Source organism: Loxodonta africana, chromosome 8 (genome assembly GCF_030014295.1).
Source record: "Loxodonta africana isolate mLoxAfr1 chromosome 8, mLoxAfr1.hap2, whole genome shotgun sequence".
Lineage (NCBI taxonomy): Eukaryota > Metazoa > Chordata > Mammalia > Proboscidea > Elephantidae > Loxodonta > Loxodonta africana.
In genome coordinates, this window is record NC_087349.1 from 52694365 (window position 1) to 52715939 (window position 21575).

The following is a 21575-nucleotide window of genomic DNA, read 5'->3' on the forward strand; positions in this document are numbered from 1 at the left end:
CTCTTGGTCTACGTACAGGTTCCTCATGAGGACAATTAAGTACTCTGCAATTTCCATTCTTCACAATGTTATCCATATTTGGTCATGATCCACACAGTCTAATGCCTTTGGATAGCCAATAAAACACAGTTAAACATCTTTCTGGTATTCTGTTTTCAGCGAAGATCTGTCTAACATAAGTAATGATATCCCTTGTTCCACGACCCATTTCTGAATCCAGTTTGAACTTCTGGCAGTTCCCTGTTGACGTATTACTGCAAATGTTTTTGAATTATCTTCAGGAAAATTTTACTTACATGTGATATTAATGATATTATTTGATAATTTCTGCATTCTATTGGATCACCTTTCTTTGTAACAGGATCTCTTCCAGTTGGTTGGCCAGGTAGTTGTCTACCAAATTTCTTGGCATAGATGAGTGAGCACTTCCAGGGTTGCATCCATTTGTTGAAACATTTCAACTGATATTCTGTCAATTCCTGGAGCCTTGTTTTTCACCAATGCCTTCAGTACAGCTTGGACTTCTTCCTTTAGAACCATCAGTCCTTTATTATTTCTACCTCCTGAAATGAGCAGCCATTCTTAACAGCCTGATTTAACATACTGTTGGGAGTAATTCTCCACAGGTCTCTTGAATTTCTGCACATCTTGCAAGCAGAGGAACTGACAATTTTGTTCTGGGCTATCTTCCCAAAGATGCTTGCACAGTGAACAACTTTGGAAGATGGAGTAAGCTTCTCCCTCTAGAGCAAAGTGCAGGTTTGTATATTGTTGTGTATAAATAAAGATAATATCTCCTTCTGGGACAAGGGTCAGTTAGACTTAATGCCCATTATAAAAGATTTAGTTCTCTACATTCAGGGTTCCTCTTCTGTAACTCATTGTGTGTACAAGTGACTTCTGCCCCTCTTCAAATCTTCCTGTGGGAATTGGGGCTTGTGGAACTAGTCCAAATGCTGACACTCTAGATAGTGCTATTACCCTGAGTAATAATGTCTCTTGTTTCTGACCCTGAAGTCTCATGTCTTCTGCCTTCAACCACCAAACTGGCAGGCCATGGTGTTAGCTTACAAGTTTTATGGTAAATTTCAAAACATTCACCGTACTTGACACATACACATACAGCAATTAACTAAGCTGACAATAATAACAATTTTTTCCCAATTTTTGTAACTGAGCCCTAACAATTCTTTTGAATGATCTTCAGCAAAATATTACTTACATGTGATATTAATATTGTTTGATAATTTCCACATTTGGTTGGATCACCTTTCTTTGGAATAGGTATAAATTTGGATTTCTTCCAGCTGATTGGCCAGATAGCCCTCTTCCAAATTTCTTGGCATAGATGAGTGAGCACTTCTAACATTGCATCCATTTGTTGAAACAGAGTTTATATTTGATAGTCTATCTAAAATCTACATATGAAATGTCCTCAGGACAGAAATCTAATCTTAGAATTAAACATACTGTAACAGAATATAGTATACGTCACCCATTTTCTTTTCTAAATCTCAGGAGAAGAAAAAAAAGAGATTACAATTACTCTGCGAGAGTATTCAGTCTGCAAAATTGCATGCACACACAAAAAAAAAGTTCTTCATTTTTAATTCATTCAACTATAAAACATGAGTAAGATAGAAAATGTAAATGTGCATGGCTAAGTCTCAACCAATTTGAGCATGGGGTAAAGTAGTTACATAAACGAATTTATTCACCAGACATCACCTGATGTGACTCTGAGTAATAAAGCTATAGGTTTGATGGCTGTAGGAGTCCCCGGATGATGCAAACAGTTAAGCACTCAGATACAAATGGAAAGGTTGGCTTTCAAGTCCATCCAGGGGCTCCTGGGAAGAAAGGCCTGAAGATCTACTTCTGAAAGATCACCTAGAGAGGGCAATTCTACTCTGATAGACATGGTGTTGCCATGAGTTGGAATAACTCAATGGTAATGAGTTTGGTCAGTTTTTTTTGGCGGACGATGGCTCTAGATTTTAACATGTCCTTAGTATTTGATTTATTGAACCTGAAGTTACGTACATATCTTACAACTTCACAAGCCCTGAAAAAATAAATGGCAAGATATTTATCTATGCAATTGAAAAATCATAATTTGTACAAAAATTTAACAATGTTCCACATCCCACTCACCCACCCAATGCAGTTGACATGAGCAATTTGATTCAGAATCAGCGCTTCTTTTTATTTGGATGGCTACTTTCCTATCATTTACATATAACCCTCCTACTGCCCCCCTGACCAACACACACATGTACAAAAACACTAGGTTAGGGGCAAACAAAAATATAGAGACTTTGGAATTAGAAAGCTCTGGTTTTAATTCTATCTCTGCCACTTTGTGATTTCAAGCAAGTTATTAAAAATCTCTGATGTTCAGATAATTTGATGTAAAATTGGATGGCAATTATTACTACATTAATATGTACTGAATAGATTTCTTATTGAAAAAATATACTGATTTGTTGCTTATCACTAGCTAAAATGCTAGTTTAGTTTTCCTAAATTAAAAAAAAAAAATTCATTTTTCAGCTCTCTTTGATTTAACACAAATGGTGTAGTGTAAATTGTACCCAATGACAGAAACTTTCTTTACCTGACCAAGTTTTTTGTTTACTTGATGATTACTCTCTTCATTAAGAAATTCTAGTGATGTTAGCTAATCCCAAAAGAAGATAAACTGTCCATGCATTTTATGTAACGTTAAATGGAATACTCTACCTAAATTTTCTTTAGTACCTTCTGAATCACAAAACAGACATTCTTTGAATACAAATAAAATTTTAAATTAGAAATACAGATATCAACACAGACAAAGCCTAATAATTAGCAATATGTTGGTAAAAAAAAAAATACTGGTTAATTAATGTGGAAGTACAGTGAAGGATAATTTGAATGGTATATGTTTTACTTTGGGCACAAAAAACTGTGACATTTCAGTTCGTCAATGGCTAAAATCTGATGTTTCTAAGAATAAATGTTCCAAATTTAAGTTTGCCAATCACAAGCCCATCCTACTTCATGCTCTGAAAAATTCCAAATTTGTTTATTTTTGGATCATCCTACCCAGAGATATTCTGAAGTCTAACATTTCTTAGTAGACATCTTAATCCTCCACTGATAAGAGCTTAAACTCAAATAAACCCACACTCTTTTCTGAGTAGATAATGTGACTACTTCTTTTTGTGACTCAGAGCCAAAGGAAAAGCGTGATTTAAATCAAGCAAACAGGTAGACCTGAAAAGATTCAAAGTAAGAATTGCATTTAGTACTTTAAGAACTGTGGGGAAAAGTTTTTTAAATTGGAAAAAACTATACTAGTATGTGCCTTGTAAATTCAACCTCAGCATTGTTCATCATGATTTGTCTAATCATGTAGCAGGAATAATTATTCACTTCTGATTGTGCATTATATAGCAACTGCTATAACTCATCTAAGCGATGACTGTGTTGTTTCTTGGAGAAGAAAAAAATAAGATCTATTATTTCAACAAACATTTGATATTTACCAATTTGCATACAAATATAGGCATGTTTTATTATCTTCTATTTATAAGCACGCTAAATGCCTTGTACATACAATCATATGGCATTTATAAATCAAATATCTCTATTAAAATCAACCTTTCTAAAAAATTAGATATAAAGTATATGGAAATTTTAAAAAAGGTAATCAAGTGGTGATTAGGAATATTAATTGGCTATCTCAAGAAAAATATAGTAACAGGTAAATATCATAAGTAAGGCCTTAATGTAATAATTTTGGAAAAGTGATACTTTATAAATTTATAAACATGTGGCTATGATTTTGCCACTGTTAAAAATAGCAAATTATTAATTTTGAGAAAATGCATTAACAGTAATCTATCCTAATCTATTTTTAATGATGCTTGACAAATGAATCATAATGAAATCTAAAATATATTTTTATACTCTTCTGGAAGGTCAGGCTATGATGACAAAAATACCTTTCAGAAGAGACATTACAAATTGGGGGAAAGGAAAAAATTAAGCGAAGGAATATATACCAATCAACAAAGACAGAAGAAACTAAAAGTCAAGTGGATTTGGGAACAAACTAAATGTTCATCACCAGGAGAATAAACAAGTCATGTAGTATACTCACACACTATTATATTCTAAACCAGCCTATACAGCAGGTAAGATGAATAAGCTGGAGATATGTGTGTGCTTCCAATTAAAGCTTTAACATAAAACCACAGATTGCTTATGGGGACGTGTATGTATAGTAAGAGTCTAAAACTCTGCTTAGGGTGAAAACATACCAAATTTAATAGTGAAGAAAGGTAATAGGATTAAAGATAGGTACACAGCGTGCTTTATCTTTTCCCATAAGGATATATGTCTAAAAAAAAGATGACTACATATTAAGATTTTGTAAAATTGGGTGGCATATGCATTATGATATACTCTGTTCATCTCTGAAGCTCTGAAATAAAAACTTAAAAATCATTTTACAAGTAGTTGGTTTTAAATCCTACAATAGAATGAGCATAAACAAGTCTCTAAATTGTATTGAGATGTCTGGAAATTCTAAAAGTTTTGAGAATCATTAACCTCCCAAAAAATAAATTCATAATCATGTTTCCAACTGGACATGGGCAACACAGGATATTCATGCTCTTGTAGGAAGTCCAGACCTTGTGGTGAAATCAAGTATTACAGTAATTCATTACTGCCACAAAGATGAAAGGTAGAAAAATAATGCTTTACTCACCAGAAATAACAGGGAACTAATTAAATGCAATTCCTGCTCCTCTAGTTATTAACTTTACCCCTATTTTCACTCAGAAAACAAGCTTAGAAAACAAGCCCATTAGAATGAGCAGGCAATTCTAGAGTAAACTTCAATCTGTGCTAATTTATTTGTTTATGAAAGTTATTTACAGGGAGGTGGGGCCAAGATGGCAAAGTAGTCAGATGATTCTGGTAATCCCTCTTACAACAAAGACCCAGAAAAACAAGTGAAATGATTATATTTATGACAAGCTAGGAGCCCTGAACATCAAAGCAAAGTTAGAAAATGGACTGAGTGGCAGGGGGAGGGAGAGACGGTTCAAAAGCAGAGAAGAGTTACCAGACCTGAATCGCCAGAACCCTCAGGCACCATTCCTAGGAGCAACTGCGGTGGGCTGGTGGCAGTGTTTGGCCGCAGTTTCCTCAGGGAGAAACAGCCAGCTGCAGAGCCTGCTCACACCTCCGGAACCAGAGAAGAATAGCTCTCTCAGCAAAAGCTAAGTACTTGCGTACATTTTACTGCGCCCCCAGCCCCCAAGCCGGCTTCAGTGGCTGTCGATTTCCCTGGGCCTGAGATAGGCCCTGTTGACTGCTCTGAACCATTCTCCCGGGCTTGGAGAAGGAATAAATTCACAATTGGGGGAAAAAATAACCTGCCAGCTCCACAAACCTAGACAGCTCAGGACAGAAGTGGCTCCTGTCCAGGCATAAACCGTCTGTGGACTTTGAATAACTCTCCCCCCCTTGCATGGACCTGTGTGGGCCTATTTCAGGAGAATAGGCCCTTGTTGGCGGACTGCAACTGTTTCAGCTGTGCAGTGGAGAGGTGGGTGTTTGATGTTTGACACCACTTTGCCTATTAAACATGGTCCTCACCTACCCACATCAGGGGCCCATGGAGTGGTGGCTCCGCTCAAGTCATCCAGCCATCTGTGACAGGGGTCCAAGGATAGCTGGTACCTCCCAGTCCTTACAACCAAAAGCATTGGGTACCCATGGTACGTATGCAGAACCCACCCACCTGTGCACTCTAGGGAACAGGGACACGCTTTCCTCACAGATACTTGGGGGGTGGATGTTGTTCAGAGTGTGACCCCCTGCCTTGTTCAGAGTGTGACCCCCTGCTGCAACCAGATACCTGGACCTACACCAATCACCTCTTCCTCTCTAAGACTGTAGGACAGAGCCTGTACCACACACTTGATGATTAGCTACCTGGATACCTGAGCTGAACTCATACAAGAAAAGTGAATGACTCCTACGCTCATATACTTGGTAACAGCTCTAGCCATCTGGTGACAGAACATTAGAGCTTCGAAGGTAAAAATAACCAAGCTAGCTCACTCAAGCAACGTATTTGGGCATATCAAAACAAAACAAAGAAGCTAGGATACAGTAAGCACACATAAAATAATATAATTTATAGATGGCTCAGAGATAACAGTCAATATCAAATCACATAAAGAAGCAGACCATGATCACTTCAACAAGCTCTCAAAATAAGGAATCAAGGGATCTTCTGGATGAAGGTGCCTTCCTGGAATTACCAGATCCAGAATACAAAAGATTAATCTGCAGAGCTCTTCAAGACATCAGGGAGATCAGGAATATCAGGCAATGCGCAGAACAAGCCAAGGAACACACAGATATAGCAGCTGAAGAGTTATTTACAAACATTAGTCCTCTATAATCTGGAAGGTGCCATTTCCTGCCACTTTTTCTCTGGGTGGCACCACTCCGGTCACAATTCAGATTTCTCTACCACTCACAGGCTTTATGCGCGTCATTTCTTCTGCTGAATTACCCTTCCTGCCCCCAACCCCATTCACATGACTTTGTCCTTCCTACCATACTGGTCTTACTTAAAATGATTTCACTCAGAGAGGTTTTTGGTAATCACCCTATTTTAATATCATTCATTTATTTACTTATATTATCTGCCCCTCGCGTAAGATTGGAAGTGGCACAGCAGAAGGGCCCTTGCCTATTTTATTCACCAATGTAACGTTAGAATCTGCTACAATGTCTGACCCATTATAAGGACTCAATAGATGCAAGCTGATTAAATGATTACATTTCTAACACATATTTTTCACTTACCTCACAAGTAATTGCAAATCCCTGTGTGGTAGAACTTCTATTAAATAATAATAATAATAAACTTACTAATTAACTCCTTTTTTTTTTTTTACATTTTTCCCCATTATACTTATTGGACTAATAATACTTACGGGGGATATTGATAAAGTGCTTAAAATACTGTCCAGAAATTAAGAACCATACCATGAAAGTTTGACAAGAAAGACTTTTAGGGTTTATCTACTCATATCCTCTAATAGTTACCCTTCTTTTTTCCTTAAGAAAAAAAATGTAGCTTACACATATATCACAATGCATTCCAGTATTTATAAGACGTACAATTATAACAGTCTGACAATTGTCCCAATCTATCTGTACTTGAGGTAGACAAGACAGCATGGAAAAGAGATCCTTTTTTTCAAAGTTAGGCTCTCAACTAAACACAGCTTCTAACTGCCAACCATAATGCTTCATTTCAATGTTCTTGCCAGCTTATCAAATTGTTATGGAAAAAAATAATGATCACTAAAATTTTAAAATAATTTTAATTTTACTGTCATACAAAGGTCAAGAAAGACTAAATCACAAAATATTTTTAAAAAATCACAAAATATTAAGCAACACTAAATGCAAGGAAATCTTTCTCACCACCATAATTTATTACATGGTCACAAAACAGTTTATTGCATCAAGCTAAATACATCATTGGTCTCCCCAGAGGGGGAAAAAACCTAACTTTCCCCAAGTAAGGATACTTTCCTGTAGTTAATAAAAATAAAATTACAAGTTCAAGAATATAAATGCACTTAAGCACTGATTGATATTTGAGAGTCATCTGAGGGATTGTGCCCTATGACCTAAGATTATTTTTAAAGTTAAAAAAATTCTACTTCGTTATCTGGTACTGTAGAACTGTTGACTTTAAAACCGTTCCTTTACTCATAACTATTATTCTAATGAAACATACTAGCACTGCAGGACATCTGGAAAAAAAAAAAAAAACATACTAGCAGTGGAGGACCTCTGGGGGGAAAAAGAAATTTCAATTTGTGGTAATCTCAGGATAGCGTGAATTTTAGGGAGATTTAAGGAAGACACAAAATAATAAAAATTATTGTTTGATATTATTTATGTGCTGTGCAAATTTGGCCACACAAGTAAATTCTGAACTTAATTGGCCTTAAGGCAAACCTGATATGTTTTAAAGAAAAATATTTTCTTTAATAGGAATAACCAAAATACCTTTTTAAATAGTTAGACTTTTTTTCAGCAATTTTATAATACGCACACATTTCACTTTTACTTTTTTCTCTTACATAATTACACAAACCAGATTCTTGACTAAGGCATTAATACTACACAAATTCCAGCTAAGATTTTACCTAATACAGCTTTCACTTACAGGCATAACACTATTAATGGGGCACCCAAACAAAATCATACCATGGCTAAAAATTCTATCACTTGGCTATGGAAGCTATCTAATACTCAAATCAGTATTTTCATAAGCAATCAAAAGAAGCTTATTTTAATGCTCTTAAAATCACATCCATATTGTTTCTGAATTCAGAACTGAATATTTAAAAGTTTACAATAGTAAAATTTCTTGTGACTCCTAGATTTCTCAGCACCTTCTTGATGTTTTATTAAACCCTGCTCTATGGTTTTAAAATCAAGAAAAAAGGTGACACAACTTATGGCATAGGTCAAAACATGCATCTGGAAAAAAGCCTTTTAAGTCTGGAACACTGTCTTCAATCTTCTCAACGATATGAAAAATTTTGAGAGGTACTCAATAAATACCTGCCAATTGAATGAATGAATAAAGAATGAGAAAATGAATCATCAAGAAGCAAAATTCAAGATCAGAATCTTCAGTAGCAAGCTCCTAACAATTCCATTCCTAATCATTCCTTATCAGAGTAAAACATGGCTTTTACATTTCAAAATCTTAACACAAACAAAAATTTAAATTAAGAAAACATACATGGAATACCAAACACAGGACAGGTTCTATGGTGTAAGCTATGACACAGAGATGACAAGAGATAGTCCTTACATTGAAAAAAAAAAAAAAATCCATGGTCTAGAGCTATTTGAAAACAAAAGCCTAGCTACAAAAATTTTGTCGATGTTCATGGGAAGTACTAACTCCTCAGCATGACAGTTATATCTCTGCACCATTTTTATCAGGACACTGTCCACTTTTACAGCCCTCGGCACATAAGTAAACATACCCAGACTTAAAGTCTAATGGTGATGGTCATTGTAGCTTAGTAAAATAAGGATTCAGGTTCAAGTCCCCACACATTAGTGGCACTGGAGGTTAAGAACTGCGCTGTAAACCAAGAGGTCAGCAGTTCAAATCCACCAACCATTCCTTGAGAACCTTGTGGGGCTGCTGTGAGTCAGACTTGACGTTAACATAGTGGTTAAGAGCTAGAGCTGCTAATCAAAAGATCTGGCAGTTCAAATATACTCCTTGGGAACTCTATGGGCCAGTTCTACTCTGTCCTATAGGGTCACTATGTGTTGGAATCAACTCGATGGCAATGGGTTTGGTTTTGGGTTTTTTTTTTTTTTAGTCAAATTACTTTTTTGTGAATCTGTTTCCTTATCTGCAAATCTCATGGAAGAACTATGAGGGTAAAATGAGAAACACAGGTTAAAGGACCCCGCAATACACCAAGTATCTATTCCCAGTGTGTTAAACCACTCTGGAGAGCTGTGGTAAAACTCACGAGGACACTGCAGAGTATTTTAAATTTTCAAAAGAAACACAGCAACATCTATCAGGTACCACACGAATTACTACTATTATGTTGTTTGGACCTAATAACTTATTAAAAAATACATAGATATTTTGTCTAGGGGTGCTGTGAAAATATTATTAAGGATACCATGAACCAAGAAAGTTTGGAAACCTGTTTGGAGTTACTAAATGATTTCCTGTAACCTTCCCTCTTCTCTGTTTTGACAAAATGCCCTACATACATGTTTCTTTGGCTTTGTTCTTAAATTTTATCCCAGGAGTCTTGAAATACCCTTTCCTGCAAAGTCACATTAAAGCTGAGTTATTAGGGCCCTCACTTGCAAGTAACAAAAAAACTAATTCTGGAGATCAGGCAGAAAATGTTATTTTTGGAGGAATATGGTATAGCTCCCCAAATCAGCAAAAAAAAAAAAAAATGGAGAAATAGATATTGGAAACAGAAAACAAGGAAGGCTAGACAATGGAACCAGAGTCAAGGTTAAGAAGCAAAGCAGCCAGACAAGAATGCTGTGCTGGCATGGTTGCCACTAGAACTCTACTGGCTGCTGTGACTGGACACGACTACCAACTGCAAGTGTGAATTCCATATTGCCACATGTCAGCATCGCTAGAGGTTCAAAGTCCTTGGGAGAGTCCCAATAGAGATGCCTCAGCTTGCATGTGGTAGGCAGAAGCAGCACCTGCCCCTTCCCCAACTGTACTACGAGGCAAGGTTGTGTTTCCAAGCAAAATTACACAATGGAAAGTTATCTTAAATTGGCAGGGTGTTCAGATTCTGGATGACCAGAACTTAATAAATGTCTTTCACAAAAGCCTTGCCTACCCTCAAAAGGCAGCTCAAATTCCACTCTGGTAAAAATAGTACTTTGATTTACTTATCAAATTCTTCATTTTCCTGTATTTTTATGGCCACATTTATGTACTTCTACTATAGTAGTTACCACTAACTTTTATCAGACATTTTATATATTTTCTTATTTATGGGCTTTGTGAGAAATGATACTATGACTTAATTCCTTTTTTGAAATCTACCATAGCATTTAAAATTTTAATTGAATTTTATATGAAACAATAAGTAGGAAAGGAAAATATGGGTATGCTTTATTTCCCAGATGATTCAATTTTATTAGTCTATAATAAATTTATTTAGGTCAACATTTCCAGAAGTATGTCTCAAATAACACATACAAATCCCTAGATACATTCATGAAAATAAGTATGAGAAAGATCTAAAACACCTCTTTATTGGAGGTTCTCCATGCACATTAATCACGTTAAAAATTCTGAAAATTCTCCATAGTAAAAAAAAAAAAAAATTTATCACTGTTTAACCAAGATGATCTAATTATCAAAGATATTTGCTAATTAACAGTGTGGCTCAACACTTTCACTGACCTTTCAGAATCACGTAAAAATGATCTATTATCCTGAGGATTTTTACCAACCATTCTCATACTTGAAGCACTGTAGAAATAAGTCAGTAAATATATATAAATATTTTGAAGACATGTATCAAATATACACATGTTGCATTTAATTTAAAAAAACAATGAACAGTCAATATAGACATTGATTTAGGCTGTCTTCATATTCGCCAATGTGATTTTTTTTCCTTCTACTCATCCTCATATATCTGAGGCCCAGTGCTGCCTTATGTGGAATTGTGAAATTCTGTGCATAACTAAGTGAAGAACGAACCATCTAATGTCAACCACAGACTGATTTTTTTTTTTTTTTCTATCTAAGTCAGGGTTCTAGTATATTTGGTTTAGGATTTATTGCTTGTAGCTATTAATCAACATCTGCCACAAATAAGAGTTATCAAGAGTTATTTTACCAGTCAAATTCTTATCTTTTTCTGCTTTTGGAAGTACTTTCATTCTTTCAAAAAAATTTAACTTAATATGCGATCATCTGCTCATAATACTGAAAAAAATTTTTTTCTTACCAACGGCCACTCCATTTAATTAATTTAAAAAGGAAAAGAACAAGCAATTAAAAAAAAAAAAAAAGAAATGTATTGCCTTTTAATCGCAAGTGGATGTGGATGTTTGCCAGAATTACTAACGCAGCTAAAAGAACACCTGCATTATCATCAGGCGAGTTCCCACAGTTTATCCTGTCAGTGACCACTGTAACAGGAAGAGAACACATCCAGGCTTCAGCACTTTCACTTCACCATTGTCGTGCGTGGATGAACTCCATTTAGCACTTGCCGCAGTTAAGTACTGTGAAGAACAAATTTCATATTCCATCAAGAATATGAATCCATGTCACCTGAATTTACCTTCTGTCATCGGTGAAATACACACACGAAAAAATGATATTTGCTTTACTCAGGCCTTAGTTAGAGATCTGGTGGTGCAGTTGTTAAGAGCTCAGGCTGCTAACCAAAAAGTCAGCAGTTCGAATCCACCAGCTGCTCCTTGGAAACCCTATGGGGCAGCTCTGCTCTGTCCTATAGGTTTGCTATGAGTCGCAATCTACTCTACAACACACAACAACAACAGTGTAGGGTGGCTATGGCTTGGAATCCACTGGACGGCAATGGTTTTTGCATTTGAAGCCTTTAGTCGAGATTTAAATATTACTGAAATTATAAATTAATCATAATCAAAACACTTATTAAAAAGTAAAACCTTAGCAACCTTTAAAATTAATTTTGAGTTGGCATTTGGAATTTACATAAATATACCCAGTAGAATTATTTAGAAAACTTATTCCTTAGAAAATACTTAAACTCACAAAACCAGTCACAAATAAATACATGTTGAAGTATTAAAAAACAGAACTCTAAAGTTTTTAATTAGAATAAATGTTGTTACATGTACATACATGTAACAAACTCATACATGGACGACAGAACAAAAAATTGCCTGGTCCTCCACCATCCTCACAATCATCATTATGCTCCAGCCCATTATTGCAGCCACTGTGTCAATCCATCTCATTGAGGGTCTTCCCTTTTTTTGCTGGCCTTCTGTTTACCAAGCATGATGTCCTTCTCCAGGGACTGGTCCCTCCTGATAACATGTCCAAAGTACGTAAGAGGAAGTCTCACCATCCTTGCTTCTAACGAGCATTCTGGCTGTACTTTTTCCAAGACAAATTTGTTCATTCTTCTGGCAGTCCATAGTATATTCAATATTCTTCACCAACACCATAATTCAAAGGTATCAGTTCTTCTTCAGTCTTCCTTATTCATTGTCCACCTTTCGCATGCATGTGAGGTGATTGAAAATACCATGGCTTATGTCAGGCACACCTTAGTCCTTAACATAACATCTTTGTTTTTTAAAACTTTAAAGAGATCTTTTGCAGCAGATCCGCCCAATGCAATGCATTGTTTGATTTCTTGACTGCTGCTTCCATGGGCATTGATCGTGGATACAAGTAAAATGAAATCCTTGACAACTTCAATCTTTTCTCTAATATCATGATGTTGTTTATTGGTCCAGTTGTGAGGATTTTTTTCTTTACATTTAACTGTAATATAGTTTTCTGTTATTCTTTGGAAACAGCTATCTATTCATAGATAAAATAATATAGCTAAAGTCAGAGAAATAGTGTATTTGTGTGTGCATGTATGTAGATGTTAAATAAACCAATCATTAACAAAAAACACTGAATCAAAAAATAAGAAGTTCATGATTAATGGGGAAAGTGATGAATTTCTTTTGCTGTTCTGTGTATACAAAAGCCTAAGTCACAATATTTACTTGGTTACTTTTCATACAACATATATAAACAGTTATCCTAGCACCCATTCATCCATCATCCATCCTCTTTCTATCTTAATTAAGAAATTTCCCAGAGAAAAAGAAATACTTCTACATGAAAAGTTTAACCTGAAACTGCCATTTTAAAAATTCAATTTCCCACTGGGTATGTGCTGTCAAAAATCAAAACTAATTTTATACCCAAATTTTATATTTAAAAAATAGTGGTGCCTGAATGAGATGTACAATATTTTCTGAATACTCAATGCAAAGAAAAAGTTCTATGACAGGTCTAACTCCATCCTTAGTTTTTAATCATTAAAGACAGATGTTCAGTTTTGTGAATTATATCGTTTGTATTATTTTGCAAAAAATATTCTTCCTCCCCAATTGTTTGCTTGGGGACAGGGAATTAATCAATGTACATCACCATTGATTAACTTTCACATAAATCAGAGTTATCTCTGCAATAAAAAAATGTACTGGAGCTATGAAGACCTGTAACTACTTGAAGTGGCTTTAAATATACTACTTTGAAAGTCTGGACTCTTCTTATTTAGTACTCTCTCATACCCGTTCCCTGTCTCTGCCTTTTTTTTCTTTCAGTCTCTTCACTTTGTTCTTATAAACAATAATCACAGATCTGAGTACCTGTTCCCTCTCTCATACTCACATACCCCCACTTATACCCAGAACTTAAAACTGCACCTTGCCAGGTTGACTAAACAGGTAACTGCAATTCTATTAGAACTTTAATGTGCCCCATGCAAACCCTGTTTTAATTGCTCAACTTTTCTCTCTATTCTACTTAACTGCCAGCTTTTCCCAAAAATATTTGCCTGGGAGTATGATAGGGGTGAAGTGAATGGTATATTTCATGCTTTCCATTGCCATTTTCTAACTACTGTTCATCCCCTAACAAAATATTCTCTTTTGAAATCTCTATTGTTTGGTTATACCACCAATGTACAAATCTCATTTCCAAAGACCTTCCACACCTTTCCAATAGCTTTAATGCTAATTTACAGCCCCTTCTCCACCCTATCTTCTGTAATCTTGATATTAATGTAGCTTATCTTTACAACTGCACAGCTTCATTATAAATAAAATGCACCAACTTCAAAAGCTTTTATTTCAATGATATTTCAGCCACCCACACATACGCTACTCCTCTGATGTTAACATTATTCTGTTTGCATTCTAGCTGGTAATTCTCCAACGCGCACTGCAGACAGCTTCTCATTTTTATATACTTAAAAAGATTAAGGAAAAAAATTTAATAATGAATATAAATCAATCATTTTAATTCATCTTCTTTCGTCTGAGATTGTTCTTTCCAGTCCTTATAAATCATAATAGCAAAACCACCTTTTTTATCTAGTATTACATTGTAAATATATAATTTCTCCATAGAGTACTCCGTTATTATTTCAATGGTTTCATAACATTTCATTAAATTTCTTAAAGGCAATTTTTCAGATTAATTAGGATTTCTGAATTTGAAGCCAGACTGTCTGGTTTAAAATTCCTATTCTTCAATGTACACTGCAGTGGGAATTTAGCCACTTCTCTGTGCTCTCTTTCCCCATCTGTAGAAAAAGGACAGCAATAACACATACTGATCTGGTTTTGTAGATGTAGCTCTTGAAACCTGGCACACAAGTAAGTGCTTAAATAAGTATTAGATGATATAATTACACATGTACCGTGTTTTCGTTATACAACGATTTCTATTGCTTGAAATGTACATTTCTCTAGGTTTTTTTTTTTTTTTTGGTTTGGTTTGGTTTTTACTACTACAGATAACACTGCAATGAACAGGGACTTTCTTCTGTTGAATAATCTATCTAGTTAAGTTTTTAGGAATCATAGTAACAAGATCCAAGAATACAGATGCTTTTTGGCTCTTAATAGGTATGCTTTTTTTTTTTTTTAAAGATTTGTAACTATAAGACAGCTCTTAGATCAGTTTTATCACCACGTTGTTGGCATTTAATCACTTGTTTTTCTTAAATATCTCTTTTGTCTTTCAAAACTGCCCCTTTCCTAGTTTTCTTTTTTTAATCAACTGCTGCCTCAATATCCCAGGCTCAAAACCATGGGGTCATGTTTATCTTTCAATTTCCACATATCCATTCAGTTGCTAAGCTCTGTGAAATCCATCTCCTTCTAGAGGGAATCCTACACTCTGATTTCCAATATAACCTCATCCATTTAATAAATTAATGATAACATTACAAAATAAAGCCGAGCAATGAACTGTAAATTCATATGGACCTCTCATTATTATCCCAAATAAAGAGCACTACACATTATTACCTTTATGTGGAAGGCCCTAAAGGGAAGATGACACCATAAACAGAACTTTTGGTATACATTAACTCACTTTCCTCCTTACTGTAGGATTTGAGGTGAACAAATTTATTTTGTGTACATCCTGTGACAAAATCACTAAACTAGGTGTACCCTCCTTTACCAAATGTTGTTTTAGTTAATTGAATCACACAGTTGCTGTAGTAGGCAGGGTTTTAAATGGCTACCTAGGCTGCCATCTCCTAATGTACCAACCTTGTTTAATTTCCTCCCTCTGAGTGTGAGCAGAAACTCTGAATATCATGGTATTCATTCCATGATTAAGTTAATGATCAGCTGACTTCTAAGAAAGCAGAGAGAATATCTACTTAGGCTCATCAGGCAAGCCCTTAGAAGGATCCGGGCTCTTCCTCGAGTCAAAGATTTGAAGTGTGAGAGGGATTCCATGTAAGGCTTTTTCTCTGATACTAGTTTTGAAGATAGAGAGGGCCACCACGAGGCAAAGAATGCTGGTGTCCTCCAGGACTAAGAGTGGCCCCCACTGACAGTACACAAAAATGGGGGCCTCAGCCCTACAACCACAAAAAAAAAAAAAAAAAAAAAAGGCTGACTTCACCTAACAACCTGAATGAGCTTGGAAGCAGATTCTTCTGCAGACCTTCCAGTTAGGAATACAGCCCAAGTTACACGTTGATTTCAATCTTGTAAAAATCTGAGCAGAAAACCCAGTCACACCACGTTGGACTTCTGATCTTCAAAACTGTGTGCTAATAAATAAGTATAGTTTTAAGCAGTTAAGTTTCATAGCAATACAAAACTAATACAGTTGAAGAAAAAAAATGCTTTTACTTCACAGTTTAAACTGAAAGAAATGTCAGTTTTTTAATGGCGTCTGTATTTAGGTTCGATTTAAAGGTTACTTAACTTTTTTAAAGATAGGAGAAAATATCTTTTAAAAAACTATGAATGAAATGATTATTTATTTTTGTGTAATTTAAATGACATCTATCTGTCCGAAAGTATATTTAGAATTTCCCTGAGGATGACTAACTGTTTTAATCAGCAAATGTCTGCTAGTTTTTTAAGAACTGGGATAAATCACTATAACAATTCTGGCTGCTGGGTATAATTTAGCAAAAAATCATCATAATACAAAACCTTCTCTTAATCCAAATTTTTTATAAATACAAAAGTGTGAGAAACTTTTAATATTTTAAATATCAGGAAATAAAATAAATCTCAGACCATAGTTGACACGAATTAAGCCATTTAGGTATAAGTTTCAGTAAATATTTCTCACGTCAATACATTCTTGTTAGTAATCACTTCCCAGCAATTTTCTAAAGCTTTGCAAGTATACTCATTTAAAGCAAATTCATGATAAAACTTCTCCTAATAAAATGTGCTTCAAAATCAGAGAGATATTTTGCTTCTTTTCATATGTAAAGGAAGTATTCATATTAATATGCCATAGTCATAGACAGAAACTCATTAAATAAAGTAAAAATAGAAGTAAGTGTTAAGGTCACAAATAAAAGAATACAGCAATGCATGTGTTTTCATTTTAGTCAAGGCCCATTACTTTTTACCAGATTATATAAAATAGTATGAAATAATCTTTCAATCTTAGAATAAAAGCCCACACTTGCCATTTAACAACAAACTCTCTTCAGTAAACATCTTGACTCCTCTTGGAAGTGCAACTTCACTCAGAAAAAAAACTCATTTTTATCTTGCTTGTTTAGCAAAAGATTTATCTTGATACCGTATACCTTATAGATTTGGCACCTGTAGCTAATAAAGCTAACATCTATCTAGTGTTACCAAGTGCTATGTACAGTTCTTAAAATTTTACTTCACTCTTCAAACTTTACAAAGCCCCATGAGGCAAGTCCTCTTATCATCATCCCCATTTCATGCACAAACAAACAAGGCACCAAACCAAAAAACCAAACCCGTTGCTGTTGAGTCGAATTCGACTCATAGCGACCCCATAGGACAGAGTAGAACTCTCCCACATGGCTTCCAAGGAGCGCCTGGCGGATGTGAACTGCCGACCTTTTGGTTAGCAGCCGTAGCTCTTAACCACTTTGCTACCAGGGTTTCCAAACAAGGCACAGAAAGGTTAATTGCTCTGGCAAGACATCTGAAAGCAGTTGAGTTGTTCTGGTTTCCAAGCCCAGGTGATCTGGTATCTTCCACTGCACTGTCTCTCTATTGATCACCAAACAAGTTTTCTCTTTTCTCATTTATCCCTCAGCCTTAACAGAATAGGCATTATCTCCTAAGGGCTCGATTTTATAAAGAGAATTTACTTGGAGAAAGTTCTTCAGTGTATGTGTTATATGTGTCTTCTTTTAACATTTGAATGAGATATACTGGGAAAAAATGAGTGAGGTGAGGAAGTGATTAAAAATATTTGCAGCTAATCAGATATGAGGCTGACCTTTTATCATTCTGAACTGATATTCCAGTTTACCTTAGTCAGATACTACGTATGTATAACTATATAGGATAAATTCACTCGTTCTACAAAGATTTTGTGAGAGTGTACTATATGCCTAGCATCTAGAGTAGTGTCTGCAACTCAGGAAACTTGCATTCTAGTGGGGTAGAGAGACAATAAAAAAATAAAAATAATAAACTTGTAAATTAACTATTATCCTAGATGGTAATAAGTGTTATAAAAATGAAGAAGAAAAAGAGAAGTAAGAAAACTGCCTTATACAAGGTGGAAAATGGATTATAGTATTAAATAGGATGATACTGAGGTAATATTTGAGCAAAGAATTTAAAAATATATATTTCCAGTTTCTTTCATGAAGAAAAAAAACCCCATCTTCTTTCTAATCCTTCCATATATCTTAAGGACATATGCAAGGAGACACATGTTAGTATTTTAGACTTTTTGTTACAGCTTTGAAAATCCTTGCAGTCAATATCCACTAAAAAAAATAAGTCTCAAACCATTTACAGCTAGAATTATAACACTATTAACTTAAAACTTGCAATTCATTCTCCAGGGGCCTATCTGTGGAAAATAGTGCCTATGGAAATTAGTTTTAAATTGCTGAATGATCTCTCACAGCTGGCAATAGAAACGGCAATGGCCAATAGAAACTGCTCATTAGCGCCCCTCCTCAAGCAGTACTCAGAGCACACGCCCTACCTGCCATACCTTAGTTAGGCCTCTGCTTCTACCTATTTAATTAAATGCTGTTTTTTAGTCACTGAACAGATATGCATTGTTTACCTACCATGTGTAGGCATCTTGTGAGGAGACTAATTTCTTGTTCTTGAGTAATTGCTAGTGAGAACATGCAAGCAAACAGATAATGCTAAATACTATATGAAGCCTGACTGGAACACTACGGAGTATGAGGTAACAGTAATGGGGAAGTGATATTTGAGAAGAATCTAATGAGCGAATAGGAGTTACCCAGATAAAGATGTGGAGAAGTAAACAGCTTGGGGGCATACTCAGAGCTATGGAGAAATGAAAGTATACTTTGCCCATGGCACTGAATATAGTCATACTCGACAGTAGATTAAGAGATTCAGGAGAAAAGTGATACATAAGGAGACTATGTATATTCAGAAACATTTTGAAGGAAAATTTTTGAGAAAGCTTCATGGCCCTTTATAGTCGCAGAGATGATAAATAAGGACTCAGACAAGTCTTTCGTAGTGAGGATGGAAAGACAACAGACAGATCTTCAGCAAGTAGAATTGACGAGAGCTAAAAGACTATCACTTGTGTGAGTCAAAAGAGAAAGGGGCACAGAGTGACTTCCAGGACTTATCATTCCTTTCAGTATAACAGGAAACACATGAAGAGCTTATGGAGTAAAGGTCATTAATTCAATATGGGGCATATTGAATACTGTGTGTGGTTTATTTTAAATGATATGTTCTGAAGACAACTTATGACTTGAGGCAAAGGAAAGAATTCTAGGAACAAGAAAATGAAGGTATTTAAAAATTAAAATACTATTTCTTGAGCAATATATGTCAGAACCCATCTTAAGAGCGTAAATACATTATCTCATCTAATCCCGGCAACCATGCTATGAGGTCACAGTTTCTACCTCCATTCAATTCAGAAATGTTTATTGAGGGTCAGAATGTGTCAGGGACTATTTTAGGGCAATATAGATGCAATAACGAGTAGATCAAATAAAGTCCCTGGCCCTATGAGATTACATTTCATACATGAAAAGTAGTAATTCACCCAGAATAAAACATGTAGCCGATAGGTGGGAGACTCAGAATTTGAACCCAATTTTAATTCAACGGTCTGAATCCTTAACCATCATGAAGTATTGTCTTGGGAAGCTATAGATCAGAAATGTTAAAAACTAGCTCAGAAAACATAAAGCATTCATCAGAGCAACTTGATTTGGAGTAAAGGATGAACCTTCCAAAACGAGGAGTTTTCCGTTTTCATGGCCTGCAGTGAATCGATAGTAAAGCTGTTGGGAGCCCAATGGGAATGGGACTGCCATCAATAAAAAGGTAAAAGGTCACAAGAAGGGGACTGAGGTTACAGAAGAGAAGCTTCTGGGATATTACCTGGTTGCCTAAAAAGCCCCTATTCTAAGTTAGCAATACAAAGATGAGCTGAAGATGGTCTGAAGATGTTTTTCTCATATTCATCTTTATGTGCGTATGACTCATCCTAAACAATAATGCTATTTTTTCTGATTAGGGAGGTGTCCATCATTCCTTTTGTTTCTGTTCTTAAACATATATGACTTGATTACACAGGTTTGGTTCACTAACTCAATCCAACCTCTCTTGTTCTTTTTCCATAAAGACAAAACGTTTCTGAGACATAGCTCTACATCAGCATTTCCTAAGGACTGTTTTTTAGAACACTAGTCCTGCCAAGTAAACACAAAGATTCTGTGGTAAATAAGTTTAGGATACACTTGGAATATACTTGGTTAAAAAAAAAGTCCTGTATTATAAGACTTCTCACAGCACTGATGTGCTAATTAAAATACGCAATTCATATGTCTAAGAAGGATTAAATATAAAGTACTTCTTAAACTTTCTTGACCAAGAGACATATTTTTAGTGAAGCATTTTGTGGTACAATACTTCAATAAAATAAACTAATGAAAAAAATTGCCATGCTAAGATTATTCAGACAGGTGTACTGGGATCATCAATTAGTATATGCCTTTATACTGCATTAAAATATCATGAGAAAACTAATTCTAAGTAGCTTGGAATCCTGGTAAGTGAACAAGGTTTTTAAATAGAGAATGATTCTTTTTATAAGTCACGATCACATTCAATCTTTTGTATAGTTTAGCTGACGCTATTCACTTCTGAGTCTTTTAAATCTATTATTAAGGGTTTGTATACTCAGGTAATGGTTACATAATTACTTCTATGTGAATGTGAGGTTTTTGTGTGTGTGTTTCAGTGTAGAGTGGTTATCTTTCCAGTAGTTTCTCATGTTTCGCAGTATGCTGATGGATTACACAGGAATGGGAGAATAAATACATGACATGTCAGAAGCCCACAGAGTTTCATGAAGTCTCAGTAAATACCAAAGGAATTAACAGGCATGAATGCAGATAGTTTACTCAATGAAATGGTATGTTGTTTACTGAATGCTCTAATTAGCTTTCCGTTGGAAGTGTGGCTCAAGTGGGGTAGTTCTATTTTTAGCAGGAGCAAAAGAAGACTGCTTGTGATGATCCTTTGACATGATGGAAGAGCGAGTAATATGTGGTGTGCTAAAAAAAATCATTGTACTTACATATATTAACTTAAAGAGCACTTATTTTCTGCTGGAGCAATGATTGGATATAAGATTCAGTTCACAAATATTCCTCTTGCTTTTTTTTTCATAAACTTTTGGTAAAAGAGAATTTTTTGAAAAGGATATTTTTATTTAA

At 35.2% G+C, this 21575-nt stretch overlaps 1 protein-coding gene across 1 annotated transcript in view; it reads right to left on the bottom strand.

Moving 5' to 3' along the window:
* Positions 1-14479: 14479 nt before the first annotated feature.
* The window catches only part of LOC111749763 (protein piccolo-like), a 43149-nt gene continuing 36053 nt past the window's right edge, over positions 14480-21575 (bottom strand). The window contains exon 4 of the mRNA XM_064290403.1: positions 14480-14602. Within this exon, the coding sequence (XP_064146473.1) occupies positions 14480-14602 (123 nt within the window). The remainder of the gene's footprint in view (positions 14603-21575) is intronic.